Source organism: Ambystoma mexicanum, chromosome 7q, assembly GCF_040938575.1.
Source record: "Ambystoma mexicanum isolate Mex_15411 chromosome 7q, UKY_AmexF1_1, whole genome shotgun sequence".
NCBI lineage: Eukaryota > Metazoa > Chordata > Amphibia > Caudata > Ambystomatidae > Ambystoma > Ambystoma mexicanum.
In genome coordinates this window covers 883,138,928-883,159,979 of record NC_090941.1, presented here as the reverse complement: position 1 = coordinate 883,159,979, position 21,052 = coordinate 883,138,928, and the positions used below count along the sequence as shown (strand labels likewise).

The following is a 21,052-nucleotide window of genomic DNA, read 5'->3' as shown; positions in this document are numbered from 1 at the left end:
GTTCCCAATGGGTCTCCATTACCACATGGGCTTTGGTACATCACTGGGGCTCCCTGGTACTGGAGTCCATCTGTCTGGCTCTTCAGGCTTCTCTTCTCTGTTTTTGCTGCAACGCAGCCTCTCGCCATGCAGCTCAGCTGGCTCTGCTTCTCCTCAGTCTCGTGTTTGGGGCTGCTCCAGCAGGACCCGAGAGAACTTTCTCAGTGGTTCACTGGCGTTCTCTGTTCCTCTCTTCTTAAGGTGTGCTGTCAGGATTCAAAACTCCCATGTTGGATAGTCTCTACAGCTTTTGCCTCTCCCATCGGTGGTTGATAACTTCTTTAGTCCATTGTTTCTTTTTATACATTGTTTACAGTCCCTCCCTGGTGGATTGTCAAAGTCCTTTGTTCCTTTTGACACCTTGATCTTTATGCCTCCTCAGGGCCACCTCGTATCAGTACTAGCAGAGCCAGTAATCCTGACATTTCCTGTGCTCTTCTTCATCCTGGTACCTTCTGTCTTGGTTGTATCCCATGTACTACAATAATACATTGGTCTACTCTCAACAAAGGGGATTGGAACGGAGGGGGGAGGTTAGGGAATGTTTGGGTGTCACATTGTTCAATGAGCTATACCTAAGGTGTCTGTCCTTATCCCCAAGAGAGGGAGTTTCTCCCCATGGCGTCCTCCCACATTAAATCACGCCTAGGGGGACTATTGGGAAGTGGCCATATCTCCCTAGCCTCATGGGAAAGGACTCCGCTGTTAGGTATTTCAATCAGGCGATCCACCCTGGTCTCAGCCTAGTATGCAGCGCACAGCTGACATGCTTATTTTATTATCTATATAGGTTCAATATTTCGAGTGATGTACCACTCGTATCACGCCCCTTCTCAAATACCCCAGGTAACAATGGACCAGGAATCAGGCTGGTTGGTAAAGGTAATATTTATTTATCTAAAATTCAAATCAAACATATACTTTTAATAGGGAGCAGCAATCATCAATGTGGTGACAGTAACAGATAGGAAGGTATGTAATGCACTTAGCATTACATACCTTTAGCAACACAAATATAAAACACCAGAGAAAAGAACACTTTTGGCTTGTTTGGAAAGATAGCACTTAAGTTAGGATTTCCCCCTGAAATATTCCTCAACCCACAAATAAACAATTCTAACTAGATATAAGGAAGCAGCAGGTAATCAGGAATAAGGAATAGAAAATAGAATTCATATCTAAAACCCCCTCCCCAAACAAGAGAGAAAAATGGATTTGAAATCTTGCACTTTAAAATTACATTTGGAAATAGCTGGGTAAAACAATGAATGTGTGAAACAATTCTTAAGTCAGTACAAATCCCTATGGGAGCAACATGGGAAAGATACTGACAATCATGAGCTATAGCTTGAAATCTAAGTGGAAGGTTAAAAATAATTTAGAATAAGAATCACACATCAAAAACTTTTGCAAAATTGTGGATTCCTGCCTAAAAATAACCAAACGGTTTTTAAGACTGATTTGGGGTGCGGTTTTTGGGTTGGGATGTAGCTATAGGTCTTAGGTATAATCAATAAATAAATGAAGTCTCTAGCTATTAAACTGATGAATGAGAGGCGTTTTTAGAAAAATCGGGCCGTGAAAACAGAAAAGAAACTCAGTTTGGACAAGAATATATTTACTATAATTTACTCTATGCTAGTGCATTCCGGCCAGAATACCAAGGATGGACACAGTAAGCTCTACAGTTGATTCATGACTTCAACACCAGATCCCCAGTGTCCGCCCCGGCGGAACCAGTCGGATCACTCGAAGTAGGATTGATAGTTTTTAAGATTTACACAAGATAAAAATGACTAAAGAAATGGCGCTTAGCAAGACTTCTGTTCCTTATGCAGTAATGAGTTCAACCACGTTTTCACAGGAGCATACAATTAGATTTAAAACTACACACTTTCATATTTTTCTTCATTCTTGCTGCAAAGTTAAATGTCTTGAACTTCAGTTATAGAAAAGGCGCTTTGAAACCAAAAGGAAGTCTATTGTCACTTAATCCGTTTTTTTCTTTTCTTACAAATGCAAGCAAATGTCAATTCCTTTGAAGCAGGATGAGGGGTCTCTCTTTTGATTTGAAATTTACTGCCCCTGCCCCTCACACTTGACAGGTGAGAGTCTTAGCCTGCTATTGTTCCAGCCTCGAGCAAAGACGAATGTCTGCTGATGACTTTGGAAGTCCCTTTGTCCTAGGTATTCAAAGCCTCCAAGCTAGCAATTGGCCTTTCCTGTGCCAGCAGTTTATGAGGTGTCGCCCTTTCTCAGGGCTAGCAACTGGCAGAGCAAGTTTTATTTTTTATATAGTTTGCCAACTCAGCCTGGCTTTAGCTTTGATTTTCTCCTTTTAAATCTTAACTTTAAACCTATAGAATTAAAACAGTTTATAAGTGAAAAAGCACATTTTACTATTTCTTTAAATCCTGTTTTCATCTCCAGCAAATATACACTTTGTGCAGCTATAGTTCTTTTCTTGTGTGCTGGAATTGTTTTGCAGCATGGATACAGTTTCAGGCATCTATTTAGAGTCTTTCTCTGGATAGCTGATTCTTGATACTGTTGCAAAGAAATAGACATGTTTCCCTGTGTAAAATGAAAGCAAAGCCCTTGGTTGATTTTTCAAGGATACATTTGACAGGAGCCGCCATTCAAATGAGGCCTGGTTCCTCTGAGACACAATGAATGATCTTCGGCATTGCAGGGCCTTTTTAATCACAGTGGTTCATGGAAAATGGATGGATTTAGTGCCAAGCAGCACTTTTAAGATTCAAAAGATGTCATTTTAAAGAGGCATTTTGGGTTTTCAGCACAATGATGCTGCCTCTTTCACTTCACTCCATGTAAAATGTTGCAGAGCACACTGGCACATTCCTACAGTGAGTACTCTGTTTCACCCCACCTGGAATGTGTGTGGCAGTGTCGTGCAGCCATTCTCTGGGTGTTACAAAAAAGCAGTTTATAGATCTTGACGTGCACAGGAGTCAGCGTGGCCATTTTGTGCTGTTTCTTGCACCAATGCAGCAATGTGATGTAGCATAGCACAGCTGAGTGGGTCAAAATATCCCACACACCCCTGGGGAGAAGTGACAATACCTGGCAACTCATCACAAAATATATGTTTACTTGCCACATAATTCTGATGGGCATATTTATGTATTTATTTATTTATTTGGATTTGTATAGCGCACATCTGCCCAGGGGCATCGTGGCGTGGAAGGCAATCTTAACTTGTTACAGGCATACATGGTATATCCATAGAAAACAATGCAGAACATGTTAGCATGTACATACATTTGTGCTTATATAAATACAGTTGTGAAAATACAGTAGGATAGGTAAGGTGGGGTGGAGTTAGTTAAACAACGTGGTTTTGAGTAGTCTGCGGAAGATATGGTATGAGTTTTCGTTCCTAAGCACGGTGGGGATGTTATGTATGTGATGTTGAAGATGAATAATGGTTCTCTGTCTGGGTACTGTATCACACCCTAAGTATGGTACTGAATCATGAGATCCCCACAGATCCGATTTATTTTAATACCAAAGCTTTTTGGGCAATATTTTTGTTGTAAAGAGTACTATTTGACTGTTCTTTAAAAAAAAAAAATACAGAGTATTGTGTTAGTTCTCTGAACACAGTAGCAGATGGCTCATATTAAAACAAATGTCCAGAGCTGTAATTGACTGCTAATCTGGAGCTATCCGGATCCTGATTCTCTGATTTCGACACCTTCGCTCAAGAAAAGCAGTATCCTCCCTCAAAACCAACCTGACGCCTCACAACAGCATAGTGATGTACTTAGGGTGTCACAGAAAATGGTGTCCAGACCAAAATCCTTAGCCGTTCAGCTGTGTCAATTTTCATTTTTGACAGTGGATCCTCAATCTTGTTGCCTGAAATATCATCAGAGAAGCAGAAAAGTTGAAACACACTTCTATCGCATTCCCAGTTTATGTAGTAAGGTCCAACCAAGGAGAAGATGAAGGTGTAAATGACAATGTATCCTACTAGAAGAAGAAACTCAAGGACCATTCAGCAGAACTTATTATATTGAAACATGTGGTGCTCAATCAGGACAGTTGGCAGATATCTTAAAGCATTATATACTCCAGTCCTCAAACAATCCTATGGGCAACATCCAGACATTTCCTTAAAGACTCCAAATTCCATGCTGCAGCTGACACAACACTGAGATCCACACCGACTCCTAAGCACTCAAGACAAAGCTATTTCTAATGACCCCAGATCCTTTGCTGCCACAGAAATCCCTGATGTTTTGCTGGTCTTAAAGCCTAGGCAAGGAAAGGTTCTGGGATAACCTAAAATGTAAGAAATCTACTAGTGCAAGTGTCCTCTCATGACTTTTTGCTAAATCTATTACATCAACCTCTGCCCTTGGGAATTTTTCCAAATTGTTAGCCAGGAGTTTCAGTACAAGTAGACCCAGAAGACCTACAGCACGTTAGTAATAAGCCCAAAGCCTAATCGCTTACATTTCTGCTATTTTCTAGAACTGCCAAAATTTACAGATTTAGAGATTCAAGTAATCGTGCTGTCCAATAGGGTCATGAGTAGCGAAGGTGCACACTAGAAATAACACAAACATGGTAAAAATAGATTTTCTGCCCCCAGCTTGTCTTTTCGCACATATAAAAGTAATCAAAAATCCCAAGTGTAAAAAGCGAGGGTACTGATAGTCTGAAGGGCTGATCAGATTCCCCATAACAACATGAGTAAAAGGCCAGGGAAGTGCAGCTAACAGCTCCACTTCTCTGTACAAAGTCAGGACAGGTTACGAAATAACAGCAAAACTTTGAGGTCCATACAACTATGGAAGGAAAGTTTCCAAAAGAGAGATCTTTCCTAACATCAGCATCCTAAATTTGCCTGCAGCATTAATGAGCTGTGTGAAATTAACAAATCAAAAACCATATTGAAGGTCTTCTAATCATACATCAGTTATAAGTCGATTTCGACAAATGTAACGCTCGCTTTAGGGACCCTAATTAAAATGGAAAATGCAAACTTGCTCAAAAGAGAAATTAATTACATTTAAAATGAAAGTGAAAAGACAATACCTCATTATTCCTTTTTTGTTCACAGACATAGCTTCTAAACATAAATAAACATGGATAGTTGTGTATAGGGAAATGGTGTTCTATGTTGTGAAGCTTTTAATTTATATGCCAATTTAATAGTTGCTACAAACATATCCACATATGCATCATGTAATGTCATGCAGTGATATGCTCTGAAACCCACATCATACATAAGGCAATGCTATGATCTACCAGATCAGATGGCACCATCATATAAACAGGTAATTCCACCATTGGCCAAAGATTGCCAGATACACAGACTGTATGCACGTTTATTTTAATCAAATGTTTAGGTGCTTAAAACATTTTCCACATCTTGCCATCTTAAGCCAGGTAATCGCACCAAATTGCAGATGTGTCCATTCTTTTCTCATGTACTCCAGTCATATGCAAGGATTTGCCATTACATATCCACATACTAGCAAAATATATCTGGGATTAACACCTCGTGGCATGTTTTTCCATCGGACACCATCTGCCCGGTATTTCCACTAAATGCTCAGGTACCCAAATGCAGGGTTGTCTTTAGGAAAGGAGCACAGTGTACCTCAGTTCCTCTTTCCCCAGCATCTCTTTGGCAGGAGGATTGGGACAGCAGACAGGGCAGGCAGAGCAAAGGGACGCTCTGCTCCTCCCACACACACTGGCCACCTGAACCTGTTGGTAGCGTGCTGAGGACGAGCATGGCATTTTGGGGCTCCAGTAACCCCTCCTAGATCCACATCCCAAATGCAGAGGGCGGGCAGGAAGGGTAGGTTAGCGGGAAAGACAGCAGCTTCTGGTAGAGGAACAGAAGAGGAATGGAGCACTGGAGTCCGTGACCGGAGAGTTTTCTTTAATTTATTTTTTTCTACTCCACTGTATGATGGCTCGGGAAAATTCAACAATATCTAGCTTTTGGTCCCTGAAGAGCCAGTTAAAATACAACATTAAAATGTAACTTGGAGTTTATTTATGTATAAAACCAGCTAAAGATTCATAAACATTTCACACCATAAGCAGCTTTTGCTTTTTGAACTCTTCTTTATCACTTATAAAAGTATTTAGGTAACTTACTAAGAAACACAAACGCGCGTGTCAGATACTAGCTTCCTTTCCATATAAATCAATGCATACATTGACTACACAGAAGAATCACCAAGCCCACCTAATCTGGCCATTTTCTGCAACACTGTAAACTCTACTGGGTCAGTGGAATTGACCTTGCTCTTACTTCATGACTTTATGATTGCATTATTGAGGCGTAGTTTGGACCTGTTCGGACCTGAAGGACCCAGGACCGAACCCCTGCTCAGACAACAGGTAAGCATGGCTGACATGTGTATTCTCCCTCTTTCCCCACAGGTCATCACCAGTCATCGCTAACAATATCACTCTTCATGGACTCTGCAATGCAGCAAACTCATCAACATCTGCCTCCAGCCCATTAGCACCCCATCACCATCCACAACAAAGAGGTTGATGCTCGCGAGAGTGGAATTGCTGTATGAGGATGTGTATGGGAGGTTGCATGTTACGACTTACTAAGCGACCGGGTATCATTGTAATCCTCATCTTCACATTGTCATGCAATAGCAGAGTGTTGGTACATGCAGCAGTCCTGTGCTGGACCTGGCAAGTTAGCATTGACATTCAGCATGATGTTGGAAGCAAAACACCCATCTGTACATTCACAGACTATCAGAGCAAGGTATTCCTGTACAGATGTCCTGTGAGCCGGTGGTGCGAGTGCTACATAGAAGCAAGTTAGACGGCACTGGAGTCATACGTAGAGGAAAATGGGCTGAATATCAATGTGCCAAAATCCAGAATACTGACCCATGGGAGGAAAAACAGGATGGAGAAACACCACTCATTGCCCTGCTTTGTTTCTGAAGGAGAAAAACTAAGCAAAGTTTCATTTATTTTGTACCTAGGAATGAATATCAATAGCAGTGTAGCTGACGCACAAAGGGAGGTTATCCTCAGTAGCAAGACCCGCAACTTAGCCGCAAATGCTTGTCTTCTATCAGTCAAATACTGTAAGTTCTCATTAAAGCCGATTATTGACTTTCATAGCCTCAAAGTTGACCCGATTCTCACATACGGAGCTGAGGCCTCATTTACTCTTCCGACCGCAATCTGGCCCAACCTCGAGGGACTCTTTTGGAGAAAGGTACTCCTCCTCCCTCAGGGGTTACCTATTCAAACAATAAGAAGAGAATTTGGACTTGCGTCTATATATGCCATCACTGTATGGAAAAACCTGGCCTTCTTTCGTAAATGCCTATTGGGTGAGCCAGAAGGGGGCTTTCAAGTTTTGAACAGTGCCCTTTGGTCAACAACAGAATCTTCTCTATATAACTGGAAACTGATCTGTGTGGTAATTCTTGATCACTTGTGTTCATCGGAAGAATCTCTGAACCAAACGCTAGGAAAGGTGAAGCGTAAGCTTTAGGACCAAGATTGGATAGACACTTGTGAAATTGAGACCACAAAGAACCTTTACGGTCATCGTGCCTTGGAGTGCAGTACAAGAAGAACACTGCCTAAATATCTAGTAAGATTTCCAAGTCGACCGCTCGGACGTCAGTTCAGGAGATTCCGTCTGAATCTCTTGCCGACAAGAGAAATCACGGACGTAAGGACAACAAACAAACAATTAAGAAACTTTGAATGCAGACTGTGTAATGCCCCAGGTGAAGCAGGTGGATGGGAAGGCTTCTCTCGCAACTTGCTATGCTGTCTGTAGAGGATTGGTGTGTTCTTCTGTTGGTAGGAGAACGGGTCTCCATTACACTTGCTCTGCTTGCATACTTGAAAGAAGTATTTTGTATGCTGGAAAAGGGGCTCGCTTCTTAAAGAGCGAAAGAGAATGTTATGTTTTATATTTTGTGCTGTTCACATTGTCATTAGACTGGGGGCCGTTTCCCCCTGGTAAGAAGTGCTACAAAATGGTTTTTTTTCTTCTGTTTCAAATTGTTGAATATTTCCATAGTTGTAAGGTTACATTTTTATAAACCATGATTATTAATTAAAAAGAAAATAGATGCAATTCATGGGACCACATACAGGAGAAATCAGCAATGTCATGAAATGGCCTTACCATGACTTCCTTTGTGTGGGAATCGTGGAGCATGGATGTTGTCTGCCAAATGAAAGGATCGCAGTAAGACCTTAGTTTAATGCCCTCATTAGTGTGCACTGGGCAATCCCTGTTGTTCTACGCATGGCCCTTCAAAAGGAGCCTGTGGCAACGAAATGCAAGGCAGAAAGTAGCAGAACTATTTGCTGTAAGCCATGTCCTGACAGTGTAGTTGATGTTAGACAGCCCTCCCACTTTATCTCCAGTAGAACGTGGTGGGATCCGGTACCTTTGGTTGACCTCTGCATTTGCCAATTGAAGTAGAGATAGCCTTTGCCTAGGTTTTTGTTAATCATGACATGAATGCGGAAACCAAAAATTGTTTGTTTTACAAGGAGCTTTTGCAAACTTGGCAAATTCGGATTTCTGACTTACTTCCCCTTCCAAATGTTGGTGGGGGTCATGTGGGGGAGGAGGGTGTGGAAGTAAGCATAAGGGCTTCTTGGCCATGGCTTCAACAACCCCAGGCTCAGCATTCGATGAGCAATGTCCAGACAATCCCCCACTCCAGCTATCTCTCCTCTTGGCGCTGCGCCCCATAGAATACAGTTGAGCCCCACAATCAATTTGGTCCTATTGTACACAGAGCTCCTCTACCTTTTTACTTCCAATGCCTTCCTGTGCATCTTATCCATCCCTCGCCCTCATCCCAACTATCTGCCCAACGTTGCTTCTCCCTACCACTAATGACTATTCTATCATACTCCTCCTTTGCCTCTCTGACAGGCAAACCACTTCAAAGCCATACACTATGACAGAAGGCGCTATACAAATGCAACATAACATGACGTGTATCCTTTCTCTCCACATTGGGCATCGCAAAGGCATTAAGCTCAGTGGCCCTGTCGTTTTGCTGAAGTGTTCATGCTGCCATGTGTTGCCTTATGAACTCTGTTGGGTGGTGTGATTGGAGGGGCCAAGGTCCGTTTTTCAAGTGGGTGAATTGGTTGCACTCTTGTTCGGGGCGCTTGTTCCACTCTTTGATTGGAACAAGTGTTGAAGGCTGTTTTTAGCAAATCATGTGCTCCTCTTTTGTGGATTGGTTTTGGCACATTTTGCACTCTTTCGGTGGTAACTTGCTTCATACATCCTGTTTTTATTGGCACCCTTTCTGCCCACTTTGCCCATGTTCTATGCTCTATTTGCGCCATTTAAACAAAGCTGTGTATCTTGGAGATGTACTCTCATGTAGATCAGACACATCTTTGTATAGTATATTTCTGTCTCATCTCCCATGTGCACACTTGTTTGCAATGTGCCCTAATGATTTTATGTGTAATACAGTGTCAGTACCGACGCAGATCCGGCTGCACTGCCGAATACATCAGTTCGCCTGGACTTTAGTGGCTCTGCTGGGTGTGTCCTGTTCATACCATAACCAGACCCAGTGGCAAGAACAGGATCCCAGACACTATATAGTTGGTAACTAAGAACTGTTTTCTCTGATATACTAACTACATTTCTAATTTATGGTGGGAGCAGTTTTTGTCATGTGATGTCACTTTCTGTGATGTTACCAGTCACTTGAGGTCACTTCCGCTAACCCAGGCATTTGGGTGAATTGATGTCCCTAACAAGGTGAAAGCTTTGAAGCAGCCAATAGCCAATCATGCATCAATCCGTGTACCTTTAGGAAGATGCTGTCATTGGGAACTTTGAGGGGGAAAAGCAGTGAGCCATTGGGAAGTGAGGGTCTCCAGCATAGAGTTAAATGTATCGAAGCATCTCCATGTTCCCTAAAAGGTATGCGAGCCTTGCACGTAGAAGTGGGGAAAAGTTGAATGGAGACGTTTCACTAGGAAAGCAGCAGGTGGCGCTGCTGAGTTTCTTGCTAGATGGGAATGATCTGCCTTCTCAGAGGGACATTTAAGGGAATGCTTGTTATCCGTGCATGGCATCTTTGAGTACGGAGCCCACACCCGAAGTGCATGAAAATGGCAAAAAAGGCTGGCCAGCGCACGTGTGTCTTGTTTGCAGCAGTGGCTGCTTTCTTTTTCACCGGATTTCTAGTAGGTAAGTTCAGATCTAACTATCCATTTGCTAAACTTTTCAAACCGTTTTAAAGTGCATGTGTCCACTTAAAATCTTTCCCGTATGTGCCGTGGAAACTTCAAAAGAGACGCTATTTAATTTCCACCAATAGGGTCCTTCGTAATGCATTCTTGTATTGAGGAGAGCGGCGCCCGCCAGCTCACATCTGGGTTTTATATGCATACGTGTTTGCAAACAATTACAGCTGGAAGTATTTTCTGTCTCTCCCTGTAAACGGGTGTACCCGGCCGGGTGCCGCATTCCTGGTGCTTGGCTTTGCTGTAAAAAAACAAAAACAAAAAAAAACAGTGCATTATGTCAGATGTTGTAATTGCCTTCCACTAAGCAATTTAACTCATTACCTCTACAGCCCTCTTCCTCGTCCCAGTACGTAACTGTGAAGCACCAGCCTCCACGACGGAAAATGTTTTCCAATATTTTCTTTGTTGACCTCCACCCACCTCCCCGCCCCTGCTCTGCAAGTATAAAACTTCCTCAGATCCACAAAGCACCAGTTAAAAATATGCCTTCCCTCATGCAGGTACCTGGGCGTACTGCAGGGCTTTACACTGTTTATTACTCTCGCTGCGGTACTTTGGTCGCGCGACGTTTGCAGAGGGGTGGTGCAAGGATGATTGCCGCCTGACTGATTCCATGTCCTTCCCTGAATGAACCCCTCCTCCTCACATGAATGCCGTGCCCCTCATGAATGCAGTGCCCCTCAAATGTGTTGTGAATTATCTCCTGCAAGTCGCCTAAACAAGAAACAGAAACGTCGTGGGCCCCAGTTTTTCTCTCACACATAAGATGGGACATGTGCCACAGGCCAATTTGCAAGCTACCCTCGAGAACCGGAACAGCAATGGCGGCAGCAGCACAAGATTCTCTCCTGCACACACACACACACACACACACCAGAGACCGTGTGGGCAGCCGCACTCCAATATTCCAACTCGCAAATAATACAGGCTCCGCACGGCGGCAAGTTTTGACGAGCATATAGGGAATTGGTATGTTTTTGCTGAATTAAGTCAACACATTGTGAGAGCCAACTCATGGGGTGATCGTGTTCAACTGGTTCCTGGTAAAAGCAATGAATGGAATTAAGTTATTTTACTGGACACATAAAATACTTGGATAGTTCACCAATAGCACACAAGAACATTTTGCAACACATTTTCCTATTGGCTGAGGTCGAGGACAACTGAGGCTTTGTTGCAGTGTATGCCAGTATTGGCACTGTACAATCTATCTGCTTGCTGCCAGTGTCCAAACGAATATCACAAGGCCTGTCAAAAATATGTCGGTAATGATCCCAGTCAAACTGTTGGTGCTGAAAGAATCGTCACACAAATATATGCCAGTTCGGACCGCCCATTATGTTTCTAGTGCCTAGGGTCTATCACAACATTGTATGCCCACACTGCCCTCCTTTAGGCTGATTTTGCTTGCCCCAATAATATCATGGGGTCTTTCTCAAGAAGATGTGCCAGCACTGGCCCCTTCCATGGTTTTGTGCCCAAAGAATATTGTGAGGCCTGTCACCACAACATGTTTCAGACTTCGCCTGCTCATCATGCTGTTAGAGTCTAGGCATTTCAAGAGGTCTAAATCAAAATTGGATGACCTCGCTGTCCCCTTTCATGCTCGGGCCCGGCTCCAGGAATATTCATCTGTGTGGGTCAGGTTTCTGATAAGGGGGACCGAAATTTCCATTGGTTTTGGGTCTAGGAGCACCCTAAAGAAAGTGCTGCCGTCGATCCAGATTTACCAGATCTGTGATCCAGCAAAGATTTCTTCCCAGATCTTGAAAAATACATTTGCACCTCTCTATAAAAAAATAAAAGTACAAAGCAAAAGCAGAAGCAAGGAACCTAGTGTTACAAAATCAATCTACCTATTTTCCCTTCCCATCTGCTCTTCCCTTGCTACTATGTTTTTTCCTCCTACACCTTACACGTCAGTCTCTTTCCTTCAGCTCCCCTAATCGCCATTCCCATTTACCTCCACTCCCACCTACTCCGACCAGCCCCCAGCATGTCTTTCTTAGCCTGGCTGGGGAACATCGAGGGTCATAAATCCTCCACCTCCCCTGAGAGGGCTGAGCAGTGAGGCCCCCAGTCTTTGTACCATCTCAGATGGTGGTGTTCGCCCAACAATGCCTTCCTGAACACTGTGGCTACTCCCAAGAGCCCCCAGAGGAGGTGCTTGTGGTCCCTCCATTTTATGTGAAAGTTAGCCCCCTTGCCCCAGAATACTGAAGTAAGGAATAGGAGATTTTGTTTCTTAGAAAATTAGGTTGCATTTTTGCAGCACATTTTAATTGAGTTGAGGGTGTCTGTGAGGGAGTGCTAGCATGTAAGAGAGACGGCTAGTTCTGGGAGAGCTGCATCAGGAGGCAGACTGTGCAGTTTGAGGGGTTTCCAGCCTCCTGGTATCACTCCTGGAGGGGCATGGCAGGGAGGAGAGGGCCTTGCTCCCCTGCCATGCCCCTGTACATCATGTACATCATTGTCTGGTACATACTGGTTATAATATGCAATTGTTTATGATGACTTTTTGTTTGATGTGTTTACTTTGATTTGCTATTGAATAACACAATTTTGTTCAATAAATACAGCCTGATATTTTCAAAGAAAGATGTGTGTGTGTGTGTGTGTGTGCGTGTGTGTTCTTGGCAGGTTCCAATGCTTGTGCTGCCCATCTAATAAACCATGAGTGGGGCGTTTGGAATTGTTTATAATACAAAATTAATCATTTCTAGGGGCACCTCATTTTAGCAGGTACGACATACTGAAATTAAATGATTTGTACAGGATCAAACACTTTGTTTGCGCGGTAAAGCCAGAATTTGAGCCTAGCCTGAAATTTAGATACTTGACCATGCATCGTCCAAGCTCAACTTGGTACAAATATATGTTGAAGTTTGGTTTTGAATACCTAGAATAATACTTAATTTTATACAGATTACTTTAAAAATGCACATGTCAAATGATAAATCAACCTGACAATGTATTCATCATTGTAGAAACGTGTTGATGAAAAGAGTAAGAGGGGCATTTTGTTTTGAATCCTAAATTGCATAGGAAGGGCCACTCCTGTTTGCACTTTTTGCAAAAGGGGCAATTCATTAATTGCAATTGTTTCAACCAAGTAGAGGAAAAGTAAAGTGTAAAAACACAGGCGAAAATCGCCTTTGCTCTTTACATTTTCACTATGTGTCTGGGAAAGTGTAAATCACTTCCACAATTAATGATTGTGGGAGCTAACCACAAAGGATTCCTGGGGAATCTGCCTTCTTTTACCTGGTGTAAATGTCAGATGGATCCCAGAGGAATCCATTAGTTTTCTCCCAACATGCAAATACATGCTGGTGGAAAACCAATCTGATTTAGCAGGGGACCTCTGGTCTCCAACCTCACATGTCAAATCATACAGGTCATAAAAAGTGGAGCTAAATGCATCTATCACCACTTCTTTCACTCTGCTTTGCTTGGAAAATGATCCCCTATGATTTTAGCTTTGTTTTCCCCATCCTCAATGGAAGCATATAGCTACCAGCACAGGCATTAATGATAATTTACAAAAATCTCATACAGACACAAAATGAAATGAAATGCATGACAAGCTCATTGTTTCACACTGCTTGTTCTGTATCCTAATCACCCAACAATCACACTTAAATAGCTTGTTAAAACCCTATATAATTTAAAGAAAAAAGTGCCACAGCCATGTTCACTACCCGTTACATTTTCCCATCTCTAATTACTTTCTGTTAATCACTTCCTGTTCTAAATAAGTTTCCTCTGAGACTCAACCTCAGTGTGAGGGCCTGTGCAGCCCTTGCTGTATGTATTTGGGGGAGAGAGGCAGAGCAGGGGGAATGGGCCTGGTCATTTGTCCCAGGTCCAAATATTAAATCCACATCTGATTGCACGCTTTAGGAAATATTTAAATACTGCTTTTTAGTTTTAAAATATGTACACCTTTTAACCCTTGCACGCAACATTATAGGAAATCTCTGAGGTTGCAGCTGCATATGTAGAGTGAAATCCACCCTCACGCCCATATTCCCTCAGGTCCAACAGGCATGGTCTACTTTCTAGGGAGCCAGAGGGTGGCCAGGGGGGTAGGGCTGGCCCTCCTGGCCCCCGTGCTAGAGCCGGCCTGCTCGTTGTGCGTCTCTGAGAAGCCATGAAAGGGTTTCATTCTAAGACAAAGGTTCCTGGATGCTTTACTTAAAACCAAAAAGCATTTTGGGAGCTTAATGATCATTATGCTTTACAAATATGTGTCCGGGGGAGGGGGGGAATTCTGCCGGGGTCGGCTGGGCCGTCCGCGGACCTCTGGGCAGGGAGGCCCCAACTCCTCCCGTATATCCCAAAAAATGAGTATGAGACACACGCAAGAAGCAAGGTGATTCTGCTGTTTATTAAACAAACGACAGGGATGGGTCAAGGAACGTAAGCGTCCGTCCTGACACTCTCTCCGTCGATGGGCTCGCAGGCCCTTTTTATCTTAGTATGACGCGCTACTCGCGTTCCCTGGGAAAGTTTAGCAAAAACCTATCGCCGCCCTGGATTGGCTCCTCGAGTGGTAGGGTTAGTATAGCATACGTATAGAGAGCTTTGTTAGTGGTTGAGGGTTAGTCAGGTGGTATAATTGGGTTGTCCCTTCAAATTGATACATGAAAATTGTTACATGAGGATCCCTGGGGATTGGTCAATGCTAATGGCGTCAGTGATAAGAGCCTCATGTTCTGATTGGTCCACGCACGAGCCCCCCAGTCTGGGACCATCGTTGTTCCCAGCTCGTGGTGCACCTGTCATTTGCAACAATGTTTCACTAAGGTTATGTGCAGACAACGTGAAGATTTATTGGTATGCCTGAAGGCCGACTACTCCCACCGCCGCAGATGTCCATTGGATCATTTCATTGTATCTGCCGGTGTCTTGAAATGGGGGGTTTCGGTGCCTCCTGGGCCTGGCACTCTGTCAGATTTGGCTTGATCACGTGAGGTGGGACCGTGGTCGAGGCAGAATTCTGCACAATTAATATTGTATTTTCTACTGTGTGCCTGGTTTTAATTGCAGGTGTGACCTTGGCGTCGGCTTGCGGCATACAAGATTGCAACATTGTGCCCTTGACTGTCAGTCATTGCCGGGCTTATTCTGCAGGGTCAGCAACTGTACTCTTGCTCATTCAATGTTCATGGGAACTCTTGCTTGCGGCCTACTTGGGCCTGGTGCATAGGTGGAAACGTTTGATACACCGCGCTTTAGGTTATGGTATCATTATTGTTTTATCCCCAGTATCGTGTCTTCGTTATATTTCTTATTGCAATGCATGGGTTTAGGAGAAGCGTGAGCAAGCGTTATAGATGAGTTCATTATGCGTCTTTCAGCATTTGAAAAGCCTATGTGAAAAATAATAAAGGTGCGCGTCAGTGAGTGTGTCCGTCATCTATGTCGTAGCACTGAATATGTTCTTCGTGTGGATTGGTGTGGGAGTGTCCAGTGTGCATGTTTGTACGGGTGTGCTGACCTGTGGCTAAGTCGTCATGGCATCTCTAACGATGTGTTCATTTACTGCTGCATGGTTCAGTCGAGTTCATCCATGCCGCAGGTGTTGGCATGGGCAGGACAGGCTGGTGGGCACATCCGTATGTTCTTGTGCCAGGGCATTTGATCGTCTGGTAGATGGGCAAACTCCTCTCGTGGCGGGTGCCTGGGCCGTGATCCTCTAGGCCAGGGGCGTGAGGGGATTGGTGGGAGCCTTGTGTTCCATTTTCCCACTTCAGTCCCCCCTCTGGTCGACTTGTCGACCACAAACATATCCTTTTCCTTATCTCCTCTCACTCTCCATATTTTAGTTACTCCTCCCAAATGTCCATAGTGGTTTACATGGTCTTCAAATGACCAATACATGTATGCACGTGTTCCTCCAGGTGTGCAGTATACCCATTTCCCTATGTAGCTCCTAGGGTTTCTTGGGTTTTCGAGTTTCACAGACGGCGGGTCCAGGTGGTTGGTGATGATCTGGTTGCGCAGTTTCTCTCTCTCTTTTATTATTGTGCCTGTGTTTTGGCCGTCGTCTGCTGGCATCAAGGGGTGCATACCAACCATTTCGATCATTTCGTCTGTGGTGCGTGCCTTCCGGGCCTTCCAAAATCTTATTATGATCAGTGCAGCTCCAGCCAAAATAGTACATCCAACTATAATCTTCAGTCCGTCCGACAGCCACGATGGCATCCATGACCATAATAGCGAAAACCAGCTGTCATCCTTCTTCACACCTTTACTTTCATTCATCATTTTGGAGTGCATCTGGGCCAATTGTGATACTGCTTCTGTCAGTGTACCATTGTCAGCATCGTTAGCAGGAATGAATGTGCAGCATGATTGTCCTATCTTTGCGCGAACTCCTCCTTCCATTGCTGTGAGGAGGTCCAGTACATATCTGTTCTGTAGTGCTACCATCCTTACTGCTCGCAGTTCCTCTTTTATTGCGTTGAATCCATTTACTGTGGAATTAATTGTCATCATTAATTCCCATCGAGTTATCTGGAGCCATTTTGCGTTTGCGTAAGCCTGTAGTCCTGGATGTATTATTGAGGAGAAAAACATCGCTGCTCTGCTGAATAGTCTGTGTTCTGGTGGGATTGAAGTGAGTGCTGTTTCCGACCTTCCCCATAGGTAATTTACTGTCAGAGGTTCTCCTTGTATTTTCTTTCTATTCAGGACAGTGTCGTCGCCGTTGTTTTGGTCATCTGGCCCCTTCTGGGATTGTACAGATCTCTTGTTTCCTTCATCCATTTTAGGGAAGCTTGCCATGTTCACATGTTTCTGGGGTACCACTAGTGATGGTACATTAACGTGTACCATCGTGCATATACCATTCCACAGAGGGGGCAGTGTGTGGTATGCCTTGTCTCCGCAGGCCCAGTAATGGTCCATTAATACCGCTGTTCCCACTCCCCCCTCAGGTAACTCCGTCACGCTTGCACAGTTGGTGTTGTACACCACGTTCACTTCTCCTCTATGTTGATAGCATACCTTAGGTGCAGACAGCGGCAGTACTGTAATTGGGTCTTCATCCTTTTCTATCCATGTCAGCATGGGTGCGTACTTGATCCAAATCGTCCAGCATCTGTTGTTGTGTTCAGCAATAGTTGCAGTATCCTCTCTCGTTATCATGTTGCTGCCAACCACTCCTATGTCCCATTTGTTATCCAGGTACACCTTCCCTATTATGGTTATCAGTGGTCTTTCCCAACATCCTTGTTTACCAGGAACTTCAGTGGCGTACCAATCACATGGTAGGTATTGTAGTGTTACTTTCTTTGTCTCTCCTTTTTCAAGGCCGCTTGTTATGTATCTGAATGCTTCAGCATGTAAACTGGTCTTGTGGTAACTCAAATAAGTCTTGAGGAAGTTGTTTTCGTATGGATATGTGTCTCGCGTCTTCCATACCAGGTGCACCGTGCTCCCTTGAAATATCCCTTTTGTTTGGAACAGTGCCAAGTATATTATACATCGTGCTGTCTTTTCATCTATTTCTGTGGCAACGAAAGTTCGGGAGGCGCTCATGGCGTATGGGATCAACGAGCAGACGTAGCAGCTATCTTCTGTTGTCTGCTTGCCTATTTGAGTCATGTGTTTGTACCACATGTTGTTCGAGACGTGTGCTGAATCTTGTATGTAGTTGTCGATACCTTTGTTATCTGAGTATGTGCTGCGTTTAACTCTATTTCCCTTGTGTGGAGTTTTGCTAGTACCACCTGACGTAACACCTGTTGCAGCCGGGGGTGGGGGTATATTAGGTTTGGGAACAGCCAAAATATTGATAGCATAACTGTTCTGCCATACAGAGGCAGCCAAGAACCCGGTGATCATCAAAATCCCTATCATTTTTATTACAGATGCTAGTCTCACCGGCATTTTGCTCTAACCTTGCTGCAGTCCAGCAGCTAATTCTTGCGACGTTAAAGTTGCCCGCCTGAAAATACTCAATATGCTTGTTATTGGTGTTAGTTGTTGGTTTCAAGCTCTCCCTATCAAGTAGTCGTTCAGTGCCCAGGCGAAGAGCTGTTCCCACGCCAATCTAAGCGATCTATCTCTTAGGACAGGCAAGTATGGGTGGAGGTGGGGCATGGATTGTTCTATGGCCAGGAGAAATGCTGTGTAGTAGACACGTACCCTTCTTCTTTTCAGGTATTTTGGCCTTTTTATGTGATAGACAAATTGGTGTGATAGCTCTTCAGGGTGGTTATCGTCTGAGGGTAGCATCTACTCCTGGGCAGTGAACTTCGTTAGTAATCTGTTTTCTAAACAGTACAATAATATGCGATACCTGCATGTGCGAGAAAGAAAAAGAGAACATTCAAGTGTTTACATGTGTAAATGTGCAAGATAGTGTCCTTTAGTCCGATGGTTACAGCATTAGGTAGGACATCGATAGGCAGAGGATTTTGGGCTCAACTGGTGGAGGTCGCTTTACTCTTCGATCGTGTGACCATGGGGTGGGCGGTATGGGGATTGCCCTTCTCTATTTCAGTAGTTGTCTCTGGGGAATCTGGGGGGTGGTATGGTAGGGGGACACTTAGGTCATTGGCTGTGGTAGAAGTCTCTTCCTCCGTTGGAAATGTCGTTGCTGTTCTCCCAATGGCCCTGTCGGTGACGCTAGGGCGGGTCTGGAGTTTGCAGATCTTTATGTCGTGTAGGTGATTCCAAGCGCGTTTGTCCTGTAGCTTTACTGCTCTCGTTGATACTTCCTCTACCAGATGGGGGCCAGTGAAACGTGGGCTGTTCCACTTCCTGTTGAAATTGCGGAGTAGCACGTGGTCCCCTTTAGCAATTTTGCACAGTTTTTCTTTTCCCAATTCTTTGTCCCCGTCTTCCTGTTGCTCACTCTTAGACCCGCCCCGCGTGTGCTCGAGCTGTTGAGACACAAACACTACACTAGTAATCAAAGAAGACACATATTGGTACATTTCATCACCGAGAACAGTTGCAGTATTTTCATAGTCGGTGAATGCTCTTGATGTTGGCGTTAGGGGGAGGCGCATTTGACGGCCGGTCATCACCTCGTGAGGAGTGAGGTGGTGGTCGGAGCCTGGCCTATTCCTCAACTCAAATAGGGCTAGCGGGAGGCAATACAACCAACTCTTCTTTGTTGTTTGCTGTATTTTTGCAATTGCCTCTTTTAGTAGGCCATTCAGGCGTTCGCATATACCATTGGCCTGCGGGTGATATGCACATGCAAATTTATGTTTGATGCTCAGTAAGGATGTGATGTGCTGGAACATTTCATTGGCGAAGTGTGGGCCATTGTCTGACCGCAGTACCTCGCACACTCCCCACCTGGGGAAGACCTCCCTCACTAGAAATGTAGCTGCTCTGAATGCATCTGGGTGTGAGCAGGGTCCTGCTTCAATCCACCTGGAGAACGGGCATACTACTACAATCATATACCTATTTCCTTGACATACGTTGATCATATCAACATAGTCAATATGGATATGTAGGAAGGGTCCCTCTGGCCGGGGTATAGTACCTTTTATCACCTTCAGCGTGTGACCGGCCGTGAATTGTTGACATGTGAGGCAGTTGCTTATAAAATTTGTCACATGGGAATTTAACTCGGGGCAGAACCAGTCTTCTCTAATTCGTGCTGCAATGACCTCCTTGCCTGTATGGGCTGGGTGGTGTAATTGGCTCAGGGCGGTGTTCAATAGTGCCAATGGCATTACCATCTTTCCAGTGTTACCCTGGCGCCATAGTGCGTCAGTTGATGACATTGTACATCCTCTTTTAACCCATATTTCTTTCTCTGCCATTGGTGCAGCTGCTTGTAGCTCCATTATCTGTGTGGCTGGGAGATGGGTGTACCCTTCTCTTATCAACATCTCTTGAGCTATCCCCCTCCCTCTCCCTCTCTCTGACTCTGGGGGGGGTTCCATATCTCACCAACATATGCAGCATACTTCGCATGTGCGTCTGCTGCTGCGTTTCCTTTTGAGATATGATCTTCTCCATTAGTGTGTGCGGTGCATTTGACCAATGCTAATTCTTGGGGGTTATTTATTACTTCAATTAGTTCAGCCAACAAGAGAGCATGTTGCACTGGGGTGCCGTCAGCTCTCCTAAACCCTCTTCTCCTCCATTTGGACAATCCTGAGTGGACAGTAGACGTGACATATGCGCTGTCAGAATATATGGTCACTCGTTTGTCAAAGCTTTCCTGTAACGCCAAGATCAGTGCAACTAATCTGCCTCTTTTGATAGTGGGTACTGCTTCACTCTGGGGAGTATTGCACCTTTTTTCAATTTTATTCTTACTCCCCCTATACTTTTTATGCACCCCACGTCATAGGGACTAGTAGTCCATAATGATGTTGGTACCTTTGCCATATCCTCCTCAAAGAAGGGAACTGGGGTGGATGTGGGTGCTTCAAGTGCCACTGCAATTTTCTGTGCCACTTGTTTGTATGACACTCTTAGCCATATTTCTACACTCATCATAAACACCATTTCACCTTCTTCCTTTCCTTCGGAGAAGAGCTCCTCGTCTGACACCTGGGTGAGTCTACATCCCTCTGCTAGTGCTATCACTGCCCTCCATGCTCTTCCTTCTCTGTCTTGGGCATGTACTGCAATGTAATCAGCAGTTGCTATAATGCTCTCTATGTCCACTGAAATCACCTTTCCTTCTGGTTCATTGGCTGTTGTTTCTGGTCTAAAAAAATACACTGCTGGCCTTCTCCATATC

At 44.2% G+C, this 21,052-nt stretch overlaps 1 protein-coding gene across 3 annotated transcripts in view; it reads left to right on the top strand.

The window, feature by feature from the left end:
• LOC138527989 (glutamate carboxypeptidase 2-like) overlaps positions 1-21,052 on the top strand; it is an 898,418-nt gene that overhangs the window by 27,057 nt on the left and 850,309 nt on the right. The window contains exon 1 of one of the 3 annotated variants that reach the window (XM_069639405.1): positions 10,103-10,264. The exons of the other annotated variants lie outside the window; for them this stretch is intronic. Coding sequence (XP_069495506.1) covers positions 10,180-10,264 — 85 coding nt within the window. The 5' untranslated portion in view covers positions 10,103-10,179. Of the gene's footprint in view, positions 1-10,102; positions 10,265-21,052 lie in introns of those variants that run through there. 3 annotated transcript variants of the gene reach the window in all.